This window comes from Apaloderma vittatum, unplaced genomic scaffold (assembly GCF_000703405.1).
Source record: "Apaloderma vittatum isolate BGI_N311 unplaced genomic scaffold, ASM70340v1 scaffold23286, whole genome shotgun sequence".
NCBI classification, from domain to species: Eukaryota; Metazoa; Chordata; class Aves; order Trogoniformes; family Trogonidae; genus Apaloderma; species Apaloderma vittatum.
Genome location: NW_009722582.1, coordinates 579 through 14,719, shown reverse-complemented (window position 1 = coordinate 14,719; position 14,141 = coordinate 579). Strand labels below are relative to the sequence as shown.

The 14,141-nt window shown below is 36.7% G+C and overlaps 1 protein-coding gene across 1 annotated transcript; it reads left to right on the top strand.

Moving 5' to 3' along the window:
* The first annotated feature begins 246 nt into the window (after positions 1–246).
* On the top strand, positions 247–12,971 carry DBF4 (DBF4 zinc finger). The gene is made up of 11 exons (XM_009871824.1): positions 247–417; positions 2,303–2,497; positions 3,707–3,757; positions 4,293–4,362; positions 4,488–4,564; positions 5,858–5,888; positions 6,162–6,207; positions 7,378–7,509; positions 10,032–10,146; positions 10,621–10,745; positions 11,924–12,971. Exons 1-11 carry the CDS (start codon positions 247–249, stop codon positions 12,969–12,971), a joined length of 2,061 nt encoding a protein of 686 aa, XP_009870126.1.
* The last annotated feature ends 1,170 nt before the right edge of the window (positions 12,972–14,141 follow it).

Genomic DNA, 14,141 nt, shown 5'->3' with positions numbered 1-14,141 from the left:
GATGTATAGCAACTGAGATTAAGGCCATTTTAGGATATGATTTTAAAAAGAGACCTCTAAGGGCTATACATCCTATTATTATTGTCTTGGGTTTTGACATATTTAATTTATAGCTGTTTTTTACAAGTCCTGTATTGCATGGAAGATTGACTTGTCCATTTCCATAATTTAGGAGTTTTTATTTTTTAAAAAAAGAAAATAAACACAGTCCTGTTTAAATTCACTTTTCTTTTTGCAGCAGATGGCATGCAAGCAAAAGCAGAAAAGATAAGATCTTCTCTGAAGAATGCAAAGAAAGATACAGGAAACCCAGAGAAACTGAAGTATAAACCACTCACTGGGAAGGTGTTTTACCTCGATATTCCATCCAATGTGATCTCTGAAAAAACAGGAAAGGACCTCAGAGAGCTAGGAGGGGTAGGTTAATGAGAAGAGACCTTTATGAAACTAAAATAAAATCTGTGCAGGTGGAATGTCTTTCCCATATTCTTTATGACTACATTTGGACATTACTCATATTTTATATGCAGCAGAATTTTATGTTCTACTTTTGTTCTAATGTTTAATACTAATGATTAGCTTATCAACAACATATTTTGTGGGTTTTTGCTAGAAGCTGCTTTGCTAATATAACAAAAGTGTGTATTATAAAGGTTTATTTTCAGGTGATTATTCATTTACTTAACATTTTATCCAAATTTAATAAGTTTCATTGTTTGAGGTGACTTTTTTTCCTGCTGCTTCTGACTATACTGACGTGTTTGTATGTTACAACTGAAGTTGTTCAGCTGAACCTGAAAGAGATTAGAGGAAGTGTTTTTGCATAATGCTTGCTAAAAGTCAGTAACTTCATTAAGTACTTTCTGCACAGAATATGTTAATTAGTGTTTTAAAATACTTTTATTTAAATAATACATTTTATAAGCATCTTGATACTTTTTTATTGATTCTATCTTCTGTATTGTAGAAGCACTTTGATACAAAGTAGTAGTAGTAACAAAGTGTGTAGTAACACACAAGCAGTGCAGTTGCTTGTTACACTAAAGTTTAGTTAACATAGAAGGATCTTGGCAGTTAAGATATTAAACACCCTTTAAGCAAAAGGGATCTGTTTAAATTGCTAGCTATTCTGAACATTGCTTTGGCAATACTTCGATGTCAGAGGAGCGCTGAGCAGTTTCATGAAGTCGATGTGTGTAAATCAAGATGCTTTGTGAAATTGTCGTAGAGGCAAGGAATAGCAATAAGGTGGCTTCAAGTTAAACGTATCCCTTTCCATTTAGCATTAAATGAGCGCATGCAATCTTTTGTATTTCCCTCTAAAACAGAGTTTTAGGAATTCATATGTGAAAATTAAGGTTGCAAATCAAAGACTGAGAAGTAAGTTTTTTTGTTTAATTCTGAAGAGTGTGTGCCTGAATTTAAGATGCCCGGCCACCTCAAGATCAACTACTACATGTGTTTTGTTATTACATGTGTGGAATGCACTCAGAAGGGCTTCTTTCTGTGTGTACCCTTTCTGTAAAAGGTACATAGAGCAGAATCGGAAGGCACGGTTTCAAGCTTACTTCCTGTGTGATATGTGCTTTCCACACTGGTTAATGAAGAAGAAAATGTTTTAAGCTATGTAAACTGGCAAGAAGTAACAAGGCGATTAGAGCTGATAATCACACAACAGTTGGTAACAGGACACCAAAGGAACAAAAGGGAAGAGAATAAGCATAGGATAACTGCATATGTTGTCTTGCTGAATATGAAAATACTATGCATCTACTTAAGTCTTCTACTTTTTTGAGAAGTGTTATAAATCCTGTAGGTGTGAAACATAGTAACTATCTTGGAATTTCACTTTTTCTGCGGGTTCTAAACTTGCAAACTGTAAATTATTTCCATGCACATGCCTTTGACACTTCTGTTATGTAATTTCTGTTATATAAAATGCTATAAACAGCGATTTTATTTTATTTTTTACCCCATAGTTATTCTCTTATTTCTTAATGTGGTGTTTGAATTCCTCTATTTGGAAAATATTACAGTTGGATAATAATAATTGAGAGAAAGCAAATGTCTTTAATAGAGATTATAAAATTAAGAAATTCAAATTAGAATTTGTGACTGGTAGGATGCTGCTACAGTTCATTTGTAATTGTCATCTAGATATTTAGAAAATATCAACTTGTTAATTCAGTGGTTTTGAACTTAATTAGAAGTTTTGTCACTTTTCTTGAAAATATGCAATATAAAATTGAGTTACTGATTTATTGTCCTGAAATAATTCCTTGTTTTATATCTTTATATTTAGCGAGTGGAGAGTTTTCTTAGTAAGGATATCAGCTATCTGGTGTCTAGTAAAAAGGAGGCAAAATTTGCACCAAGTCTTGGTCAGATTTCTCCTGTTCCTAGCCCAGAATCTGCATGTCATGGAGGAAATAGTTCACCTCATCCTAGCAACCGACAAGATCGACATGATGGAAGTTCATTTAAGACAGTGGATACAGTAAGTTTCTTAGTAATAATGCTGCATATCCTGTACAACTCTTGGGATATGCTCTTAAAATTTTTCTCCTATTTTGTTTCCTTAAGATGGCAATGGTTCCTAGGGTGAAGAGGATGTGTGTGTGGTTTTGGTTTTTTTAACAAGTCAAACATACTTTTAAACTAGTTGGCTAACTTGTTAGATTTAATTAGTTCAAACTAATTAAGCAAAATTTAAAAAAATAATTAAAAAAGGAGCCTTCTCTGCAAATAAGCAGACTACACTAAATCGTGTTCTGATTTAGTATGCCAAACTTACAATTAAACACTGACACTATGTTTGACAGCTGGATCAATGTGGGTAGGCTTGCAACGGCGTCCAGTGGTTCCTGTCTTTTTAGCAATGCAGCCTATTAATGCCTGCCTGCTGTGATGTTGTTAATGCAGCTATCTACAGAAGCATTCTTTGATAGTAGTTCAAGGAAATTATTAAAATTGAACATTATGGATATGAAGCTTTTCTGAGGTCTTTCTCAGAGGACCATTTTAATTGCAACAGTATCTGAATTTTTGCAGGTTTATGTCAAGTTTCTTACTTGGGCAAGTCTTATGTCCTTTCAAAATACAGTTGGGAACAATCAGCTGTATGATATAAATGGTACTTATTTAGAACCATTGCTGCTAGCAAGTCTGTGGGCTAGTCTTTGCATTGTATTTTGCAAATAACTTGAGTAGGTAAAGATGTGCTCATTAACAGCATAAAGTACAAAAGGAGATGCACTGGTGATAGAAAAGATGGGGATAAGAGAGAGGCTATGATTATATTCATGCCTGTTATCTTTATTTGGCACAAATCCAGCTGATGAAACCTCATTTTTGGCATGTGTCACTGGCTACTGATTCCAACCACCTATGTTGTTTCAGCATTAACATTGCTTCTGCTGTCCAGTGACTTGCTTTGACTGAAAATGAGTATTACTTGGGGTTATTTTGGTTTTTTGTTTGTTTGTTTTCCCCACCTGTACTGTATCAATCCTAACCTTGTGGGAAAGATGCAAATTAATGAAAAATAGCAGTGCAGTAAACAAAAGGAGACTATCATAGCTAAAATAAGTTGTTAGAAACAAAGTAAATTTGGTAGCAACAATGTAAATTCTTATGGGTTTTCTGGTTTGGGTGGATTTTTTTTAAATAAGTTTAACTTGCTACACATGGGTTTGTTTTAATATAGGTTCGTATAAGCAGAGGAAAATCCTTAGCTGAAAAAGCAATCAAAGAGCAGGTAAGCCAACTAATCAACAAATTCATGCTTGATAAACTTTGCATTTGCTCATCTAGAAAACAAGCAGTAGTAAGAGCAGTCTTAGTGGTCTAAGAAAGAATCCCATTGTGGAACACTTGGTTAGAAGTTGAGGGATTGTCCCAAGTAAAACTGTCAGGTCGTGCTTTCTGGGTACTTCCTGAAGAATTGAAAGTCTGTGGAGTACTATAACTTCTTAGGATTGCCAATACAGCTTGTATTTGAGAGATGGTCATGAATTTAAAGTTAATGTATAAATTCGGCCTTCAAATCTGAGTTGCTGTGAAATATGACCAACAGGGAACGGGTTTGGCTTTACAAAAGGCTACATATAATCTTTTGATGGTGAAGTGCCATGACACTGAGATGGAAAAGTCAGTGAAGGAGAAGTGATAGTCATGGCAAGAAGCAAGCATCTCCTCTTTGATCTCAGCTTTCGTGTTACATGTTGTAATGTATTTGTAATTATTTTACCTGCCATATATTGCTTAAAATTGATCAAATGTATTGTTTGCAGGACTTAATCCCCTCTGGTAGTATACTATCCAATGCTTTGAGTTGGGGAGTGAAGATACTTCATATTGATGGTAAATATTTTATGTGATGAAGCCTAGCTTGGACTTGTAATTTTAATTTCTTCTTTTGTTGAATTCAAAATATACTCAGCTGAGTTTACTTTTGTATGCTTAATAATTCTCCCTCTTTTTGCCAGATGTAAAGAATTACATTGAACAAAAGAAAAAAGAACTCTACCTACTCAGAAAAGCTGGCAGTTCTTTTAAAGATGTGGTAAGTGGCTCTGCCATTTGCGAAAATGACATAGTACTAAATACTACTTACTGTGAAGTTTAAAAGATTTTATTTTAGTACATATTCAGTTTTTGTAGACTGGTATGTTTTATGAATTGATTTTAGAACATCTTTGAAAAATAGAAAGTATTAGCTATACACTTCAGCATTATTAAAAAATAAATTCTATAGTAGTGTTAATTAAATAATGTGTGCATATTTTATCTAAGAATCAGAAGTAGTGATCTCTCTGAAATTTCCATTCTGCTTGCTTCAAAAATAATGCATAGTTTTAAAAAAAAGTAGCTTGTGTCAAGGGTTAGGGATGAGGCATCCAGTAAATAAATGATGAATGCTGTCTAGTAAACCCTTTCCCCCCCTTTGGGGGAATAAGGCAGAGAGACTTATGGATTGGAAAACTGAAACAACACTAATAATAGTACTAAGAAGGAAACGATGTGAGTAATGAAATACATGCAAATATATAGAAACTTGATATCGAACCCAACCACCCCTCACCCCTGATAGCAGTCGCCACTGATGCTGCAGAGCAGGCAGGCAGGCACTGGGAAGTCCCAGGCTGAGCAGCAAAGGGGAAATGGGTACAGCAGCTGGATCTGGGAACTCGCAGATCAGATCAGAATCAAGGGCAGAGCAGATGGTCCTGCTCAGTTGCTGGCCATTGAAGAAGAGGGCTTGAGCCCTGTGATCCCTCGGCTTTATACTGAATGCGGCGTTCACGGAATAGAATGCTTTGTTTGGGTAACCTGTCCTGTCCGTTCCTCCCTGGAGGTGTGACTTTTTACTTCCAAAAGTGCTGTCTCTTAGAAGAGACTGTGCTGAAAAGTAAAAATCGCTGAACAGAATTGGTTCTCGTTTAGCTCAAACCAGGACAGCTTGGTTTTAATATGATGCCGGCTGTGGCCAAATTGCCTTGTACCATTTTAAAGAATCACAGTTATGTTTCCTGAAGAAGCTGTCTCTAGGGAACCTGTGTCAGTTAGTCAACTCTACATCTTTTCCTTCCTATTTTTTAAAGAAAGAACGTAAAGCTCCTTTGAGCTATTCTGACAATAATATACAACTTTCAGGTGAAAAATCCAAATTTCTCCAGATTTTAGTGTATGTATGATATAGTGAGACATTTAAAGTGTACATTTTGTTGTTTCGGAGTGCAATATTAGGTAATTGTTGAGGCCACATGAAATCATCTGCTAAATTATCGGTGTATCAGCTAAATTTTGAGGTAAAATTCAGAATACTTTCACAGTAATACTTTCTTTTTTTCATCAGGCAAAACAAGTTACTGGTCAAAAGTCAAGAAGTAAGTATTCTGATATTTGTAGACGGTTTTATTTTGCCATATTTTCTGAATGCTTAAAAATGTACTACGGTTCTCACCTTGTCAAGTGTGGCATAGTATTCTATTTTGTGTGTCTAAGAAAAGCATGTAGAAAAACTTCGTGGAAATCAAGGTTGTGTCGAAACATGTAGAGTGTGTTCTAAAGTGATGTCTGCTTATTTATTGAGCTACTGGAGTAACTTGCTGAATAAAGAAAAGTATTTCTCTCTTAATTTCCTCTTCTCCCTCCTTGAGCAGGTAGACTGAAAAATCCATTTCTTAAAGTGGAAGATAAAAGTCGGTAAGTGTTCTCTTCATGCACATGTGGTTCTCAAATGGAGTAATTTTGAAACCTGTAGCATGCCTTGAGCCCTTCAGATTTCAATTTCCTTTGACTCCTGACTTAGTTGCCAGGCATACTGTCCTCCATAAAAAATACAAAATTGTCATCTGTGTTTAGTCACTGAATGTGATTGAATGAGTAGTAGTATAGTAGGGAATGTTTGCAATAGATGATGGAAGTGGGAAGTTAATATATAGCTCCAGTTTGTAGATGGTGAGAGAGGGTTCTTTAGGTTACTTTCTGCCAAAGGCCTTATGAATAAAAAGGAAACCTGGAAGCTTTGAACTTTGACATCTTTATTTAAATGCAAATCCTGTAGCCCAGAAGGCCAATAAAACTTTGTATGCTAAACTCCAGTTCCATAGTCCCAACTCAGTGATACTCATCTCCTGCAGGGACTGTTCAGATGTGAGGAAAGGGAAGTTGTTATAGTTAAAATCATGCCTTGAAATTGAATTTAATTTCCTGTTCAATCCTTTTCTTTTTAAAATGAAAATACCCAACTATTAATCTGATTTCAACATCCACAGTGGGGAAGAAACTCAGACTTAATTCTGGCATCGGCTTTTCAGTGAAGTGATTCAGTATGTGAACTTTTGGCATGCTGTATTTTTAATATATTTGAAGCATGGGTACAGTTGCTGGTTCTGGTATCTCTCCAGGTACGGTGGTGAGCAGGAAAATTGCCTTTCTGGAAAATGAAGAGGTCAATTTTTATATCGAATGGTGAATTGATTAAAATTTATCAAAAAGGCAGAAAATGGTAAAATTTAAAAAAAAGCATTGGACATGAGGAACTGCTATAGCTGTCTCTCACACAGATGCACCATTATCCAAATTGTTCTTACTTTTATTGGTTACCAAATTCAACAATCAATAGGCACGAAAGCCATATCCCAGGGAACATGCAGGACAGCTGTGGGAACTCAAGGCAAATCTATTTTGAGGAAGTATCAAGTTGGAAGGAAGGAATGATTTATTCTGGGGTATTTATCTGCTTAGCATTCTGTATATGTCATATGTGAAAGAGAAATGCATTTCAGGATTTTTGGCCTGATTGTAATTTGTGCTACAAACACCTTTCTCTATTTCTCATGTCTCTTAATGCACTTGTTTTGTCTAATACAGCCAGTACCGACCATTTTATCTGCAGTTACCCAGTTTTCCATTTCTGAACTACTGTGTCCCAAAACCCTATAGTCCATTTGAGGTGGATAAGAAGCATCCTTCTGGTCAAAAGCAAACTCAGTCTAAGCAAAGGTTTGTTGAAAACTTGTTAGTGAGCTGTGGATAGTGGAGAGGGAGATTCTCTAAAATAACTATATTAATTATTCTCTAAAATAATTGCTCTACTTCTAATTTTGTGTGATATTTAATACTAATAGCCACGTCTCTGCTGATTTATTTACTGCATTGTAACTGTTGGTGTCTATCTTTCTGTACCCTCTTTATCCTGTCTTTAGTCCCTTTCTTGGGCATACAGATGCATAGATCCAAAAAAGCAGCCTTCTATCACTGTGGGTCAGCATAAGATATATTTTTTTCCTTTCTGCCACTCGTTTCTTCCTTGTTCTCATCTTGGATGCCATCCAGTAAGTATTTTACAGGAAGTGGATTTCTTAAGGCTTCTTCTGCTATTTGTCAGTATAATGTTAAAGGAGCCAGTTAAAATCTTTGCTATTCGTAGTGCAAAATTGTTGCTGTTAAAGAGCGCATGTTGTTGATGAAGTCTAATTTATAGTCATTAGACTCTGCAAATAGTACTTCAGCTCTTCAGAGATGAGAAGTGGATGCCAGCTGCCCAAGTGGAATTGCATTTGGTCTTGCAGCAAGTGTTTATATGATATATTTTGTTGTTTAGGCTCTCTTAGAACACTCCAGATGCAGTTAGAACTTCTGGTAAATAAATTTCATGGTTTCAAACTACTTAGGAGTCTTAATTATATAGGTTTTGGTGAATCAAACTATCGTTTTGAATTTCTTAGCACACTGGAGCATTAATGCTCATTTCATTAACTTTTAAAATGGATTCACATGAGACACCAAAGATCTTTAGATGAAATGGAGGTTTGCTTTATGTCAAAGTTTCCTCTCTACTGCTGTTTTTCTGTCCCTGCGTTCTAAGACTTAATTTAGGTGTGATGCTTGTTTTCTTTATAAAATAACTCTCCACTCTTCAGTTTCTATACAGTCTTCACTATTATTATAGTGCTGGAAGCTGTCAGCCAATGTTGCCATGATTATTTTTTTTTATTTTACATTATAATACATGTAATAGCGTGAAAAAGCAAAACAACTATAACACAGCAGTAACCCTTGCAATAATAAGGCAGTTTCTGAAGGTGTGTCTTCAGAGGGGATTAGAAAGGCCCATTCTTTTTAAAGGATTTTTTTTAAAAAAAAAAAAGGAAGAAAGGCAATAATTTCATTTTTATGGATTAAGGAGTACGATATATTAAGAATATCAGGAGTTACGTTTGAATGAATATTCCTATTTATCTTTTGTGTTGGCACACGCCAAAGAGATCATTTTTACCTGCTGAGTATGAAATAAAGAATGTCAGTTTTGGGAGAGAAAGGGGAGTATTCCTACCTTTATCTGTATTTGGGAGAAAAGCTTGTTGAAGCGGTCAGTTCTGCTTGCTTCTGCGTTGGGCAAGACCTGCAAACATTATTCAGTCTTCAGACAGTAAATTCTCTTTCTTATAGCCTGCTTTAGTGTTCTCTGATTTTTATGGTTCTGAAGAGGGAGGGTGAAAAAGCTGGTGTAATAGTAAAAGTGTACACAGTGAGGCAGAGCCTGTCGTGTGGAATCCAACAGATGCTGGGGCAGGTGTTTACCAATTTAGACTTGTTGGTTGAAAGCAGTGTGCCTTTGTTATGCTGAATACTACTATGCTTTGTATGTTAGAGATTTTTCAGAACAGGATTTTTGGTGATAAAGACATGAGTTTCCATGAAGAAGATACTTGGTAGTCTGTCAGAATGATTTTTGGCTAGACAGGGAGGTGGCGCTATCCCTCTGGAGTAAAAGGGGAGTAGAGCTCAGTGGTAGCAAGTGTATCATCTTGAGGCGGTTTAATAGTGAATTGCCTCAAACTAACTCTCCCCAGATGAGGACACTGAAGGTCATGGAGCAGCTGTTGGAAATCTCTTCATGTTTTAACCTCCAGGAAGAACTTGAGGTTAATTTCCTCATATTTCCACTTAGCCTGTAGCTAGAAAAACAGGGGGAAATGGCATTTGGTCAGTGTATTCAAAACCTGCGTATAACTAGCAAATATCACCGTTCTTTACTTTTGCCAGAGAGTGAGAGGTCATCTCTTAGACCAGGGGTTTTTGCTGCATGTTTTGTTGGCATCAGAAACGCTGACAGTTGACAGAAGATTTTTTTCTTTTTTCTAGTTATGATTTTATCAAACCTCCTTTTACCAGCTGTGCATAGAGATTCCAATGTATCTTTCAACTTGTCAAGTGAAACTTTTTGTTCAGCAAGTTTGCATTGTTTATTCTGAGTCACTGATAGTATGTCTGTACTAACCTGGATGTTTTATGCTTACATATATATCCACTAGGTCTGCCTATCTTCTATCAGAAAATATTTTTTAATTGATATGTAATTTTTCTTTATTTTTCTTAAACATTGACTAACATAATGTAAATAGTTCAAGGGGAAAATAAAGGGGTTTTTTTTAGTGAATATGACTGAACATACTGTGAGAGTCAAGTATAGTGCTCAGATCCATATTTGAGACTCCTTAATATATCTTTTCTGTTAACAGAAACAAAATAAATAGTGACAAGGACTGTGGAACTCCTGTTCAGCTCCCTCAGAAGGACAAAAAAAAGAGAGGATATTGTGAATGTTGCGGGAAGAAATATGAAGATCTTCAAACAGTATGTGAATTGTCAAGTATATGCTTTGATACAGTCATAATTCTTAAGCGTGATATGGCTTCTACTTGTTTCTGAATACATCTTCTAAAAAGCAGCAAGTGGGTATTTTTTCCCTTGTAGGTTTTGATTCTTGATTCCTGCTTCTATGTATGCTAGCTGAAGGGACTAGTAGTTCCTATCTCCAGTTTTCTCAGTGGGTTGAGTGCAGTGCTGAGAGCACTGAGGTCCCGAGTTCTATTCCCGTTCAGTCCGCATGTGTTGCCTAATCTAGTCGAGAGGTGGCGTCCCTGGCCTATGACAGGAAGGTTGGATTAAAATGATCTCAGAGGTCCCTTCCAGCCAAGGCCGTTCTATGATTCTATGACACTGGTAATAAATTAATGCTATTTACTGTCTGCTCCATATCATACTGTTGACTTGTATATTCTTATCTGTAGTATTAATTTATTTCTTTGGGTTTTTTTAAAATTCTAGCATCTTGAAAGTGAACAGCACCAAAATTTTGCACAAAGCACACAGTATCAAGTTGTTGATGATATAATCTCGAAGTTTGTTTATGAGTTTGTCGAATACAAAGATGATGTAAAAATAATAAAAAGGTAAGTTATGTTTTAAATTTTAAAGACTGAGTTAAGACATTGAGCACAAAGATACTTGGTGCTGACATTCTGGATCCTGTATGGAATAAGTTTGTATTTTTCAGTCTAAAATAAGTCATTGCAACTTGCAATGCAGTTGTAACTATCAAATCAGCTCTATAAAGGAGAAATAAGGAAAGAAAAAAATTAAAAGTGCAGATGGCATCACAGGAAAATGAAACCGAAAGGAATTGCCAGAAGTTGTCCTACCTATCCTTCAGCTTCAGAAAAGCAAAATCTACTGTGCTAAAATATTGCTGACAGGAGGACAACAATGACTTGCTCTAAAATCTTACTGTCAGTAGCATAAGAACAGCAAATGGTATCCTCAGTCAGTCTGATCTCCTTACCAGTGGAAAGACTTCTACTAGATTAATCTAGATCTTGCTATCTATACCCTAAGCTTCTTAACTTCTGTCCTGCTTGTGCTGGAAATAGCAGATTTTGCTTTCTTCTTCGTAGCTCAAAAGCTCAGCTGGGCAAGAACTTGTTTTATGTCTCGCACTGTAGGCAACAGTTTCTTTGATACTTGGAACAGTAACTCAGTTCAAGATTTGTCTTGAGTTTTTGCACATGTGTTGGGAGATAAGGAATAACTTGCTTATTTACTTGGGGGGAAGTATTAAAGAAGTAAAGATTTTCTTAGTGAAATCAAAGAAAATGCAAATAGAACCAAACAACTAATGGCCTAATGAACACAAGCCTCTCTTCCTTTTGTGATTTAAAAATGCTTACCAGGGTTGAGTTTGAAATACTATGTCACAAAAATCATATTATTATGCAAATTTTGCGTGTATGTATATCATAGAATATTTGTAAGTATTTATAGGCATTGCATTATATTCATTAACTTATGTTCTTAATAGCACTGCGAATTGAGATTTAATGAAATACTAGGCTACTTTGTGTATTTTTAAAATAACTTTGAATTGTAGAAATCAACGAGCAAACATCAAATGCGAATATAAGGCACTCTGCTCCTGTAGAAAGTGTATTGTTACCCTAAACATATATGTCTTTTAAAAGGAGAGGCAAGCTTTGCAGTTGGTCGCTTTTCTAGAATCAGTTGCAATACAAAGTTATGTTACCCATGGTTTGTTTCAAGCTCTTGTTAATAATTTTAAACAATTCCATTGCAGGACAAAATGTAGTACGGGATATTTTTCTCCTATTATTGGGAAGATAACTAGACCAGATGAGCTGAAAGAACGGCTGAAAAAGCAACGCATTTCACTGAAAAGTTACTCATGGAAGGATACAGCAATGCGGGCACTCAAACTGGATCGCCAGCCTGCAGAATTAGAACCAAATTCTGTGCCAATACCTACCCCTTTTTCTGGATCTGTCTATTCAGTTCTTCGTCACCTGTCACAACCTTCAGAACTAAAAAGTTGGTTCAGGAATAATGCTGAAGATATTAGAACTGATTGCTCTTGTGCCTCAAACATAAAAGAGACTGTTGTGTCATCAAATTTCATACAACCGCCCCCTCAGGAAGGTGACAAAGCATACATGAAGAACATGCCTCCAGCTTTTGAGCCATTCAGTAAAGAAATACCGGAACCAGAAGTAAATAAAAAGAATTTACAGTATGTACAGAAAGGCATATGTACTTTGTATTCTTACACTGAAGTCGAAGACAAAAACCTATTGCAGCTAAAAAGAAAACTAAATAATGCAGTAGTTCTGCCTGCAAAATGTTTGAAAAAAACAGATGCCAATCCTACATTTGTCAACAAACATGGTGACTTACATGATAATCATCAACAGATGCAGCACAATGTAGTTCTGGAGGCTGAGGTATCCAATTCTGCTATAAACAAAGAACTTAATGAATCGGCTGCCAGCACTGCACATAGTTCACCGTCTGGAAAACTGCACAGAAAAGTGAAACTTTACTTGGGAAGAAATAAAAGAGAAACGCGGAAACAGAATATGGAGTTATGCGTAAAGTATACAGGTGAACTGTCTGTTCCTGAAGAGAAGAGAAGTTCTTGTAGCTCACCAGTACAAGCCCTACTGGACTTATTTCAGACAAGTGAAAGAAACTCAGAATTTGGAGGCTTTTCAGGTTATACGGAGAGCAAAGGTTCAACCAGCATAAAAGATATATGGGAAGGGCAGAACAGAAATGTTATGTGGTCATTGTTTTCCTCCTCATCCTCATCCCCATTTGTTGGATTTTGATGCTGCTTTATTTAATATAATGGTCTTCCAATGAAGTTGCAAATTTAGGATTTTATTCATGGAGATTTTAATTGCTGTATTATATGTACAAATGGTTTGTTTTTCAGGTTTTTTAGTGGAAGAACTTCTGTATATGTAAATACAGAAAATAAAACTAAAATGTTTTGGGCTTATTTTTTTTCCTTAGCACAGCTAGTAAAAGGCTTGGACCCCAGATTTTAATAACTATGATATAACCAATAAGCTTGGGGCTAAGTGGCTGGAAAGCCAGCAGAAAAGGAGGTGGGGCTATTGCTAAGCAGCCAGCTGAACACGAGCCAGCAGTGTGCCAAGGTGGCCAACAGCATCCTGGTGTGTATCAGAACTAGTGTCGCCAGCAGGAGCAGGGAGGGGGTTGTCCCCCTGCACTTGGCACTGATGAGGTTACACCTTGAATCCTGTGTTCAGTTTGGGCCCCTCACTGCAAGAGGCACAATGAGGTGCTGGGGCATGTCCAGAGAAGAGCAACAAAGCTGGTGAAGGGGCTGGAGAACAAGTCTTATGAGGAGCAGTTGAGGGAACTATTCCTTCAATTACAAGGAAAAATAGTGGTAGGTTTGACAAAGTGCGGCAGATTAATACTTGGCTAAAGGGGTGGTGCCAGTGGTCTGGCTTTGGGTTTTTTAACCATGGAGAGATCTACAGGTCACCTGGTCTACTGAAATCAGATGGGGTTCAAATGACACAAAGGGGGAAAAGGATCCTTGGTCATGAGCTGGTGGGACTCATAGAGCGTTCTTTAAGCTAGATATGAAGGGGGAGGGGTTGGTAGCCAGATCTAATGGAATTAGGCAGAGCCTTAAACTAGGTATGAAAGGGTGTGGGGGTAAAAGAGGAATCACCGGAAAGGAGCCAGTATGCAGTATGCTGGTGCTTCCAGGGAAGAAAGTAGTAAGATCAGTCAATCTTGTGAGTTATCCAGTGATCAAAATGTCACATCTGAGTATAACCAGGAAGGTATTAGGGCTTCTCCCTTGCAAAAGGTGACCAGGCTGAGGTGCATCTACACCAATGCACGCAGCATGGGTAACAAACAGGAGAAGTTGGAGGCCATTCTGCAGATGGAAAACTATGATGTAGTTGCTGTAACAGAAACGTGGTGGGATGCCACACATAACTGGAGTGCCACAA

Excerpts from the sequence above, each read along its gene's own strand:
- DBF4 (XM_009871824.1), top strand. The coding sequence starts at position 247 with ATGCAAGCAAAAGCAGAAAAGATAAGATCTTCTCTGAAGAATGCAAAG. Across the intron at positions 4,363-4,487 it reads GAAGATACTTCATATTGATG|ATGTAAAGAATTACATTGAA; the intron begins GTAAATATTTTA and ends TCTTTTTGCCAG. Across the intron at positions 4,565-5,857 it reads GCAGTTCTTTTAAAGATGTG|GCAAAACAAGTTACTGGTCA; the intron begins GTAAGTGGCTCT and ends TTTTTTCATCAG.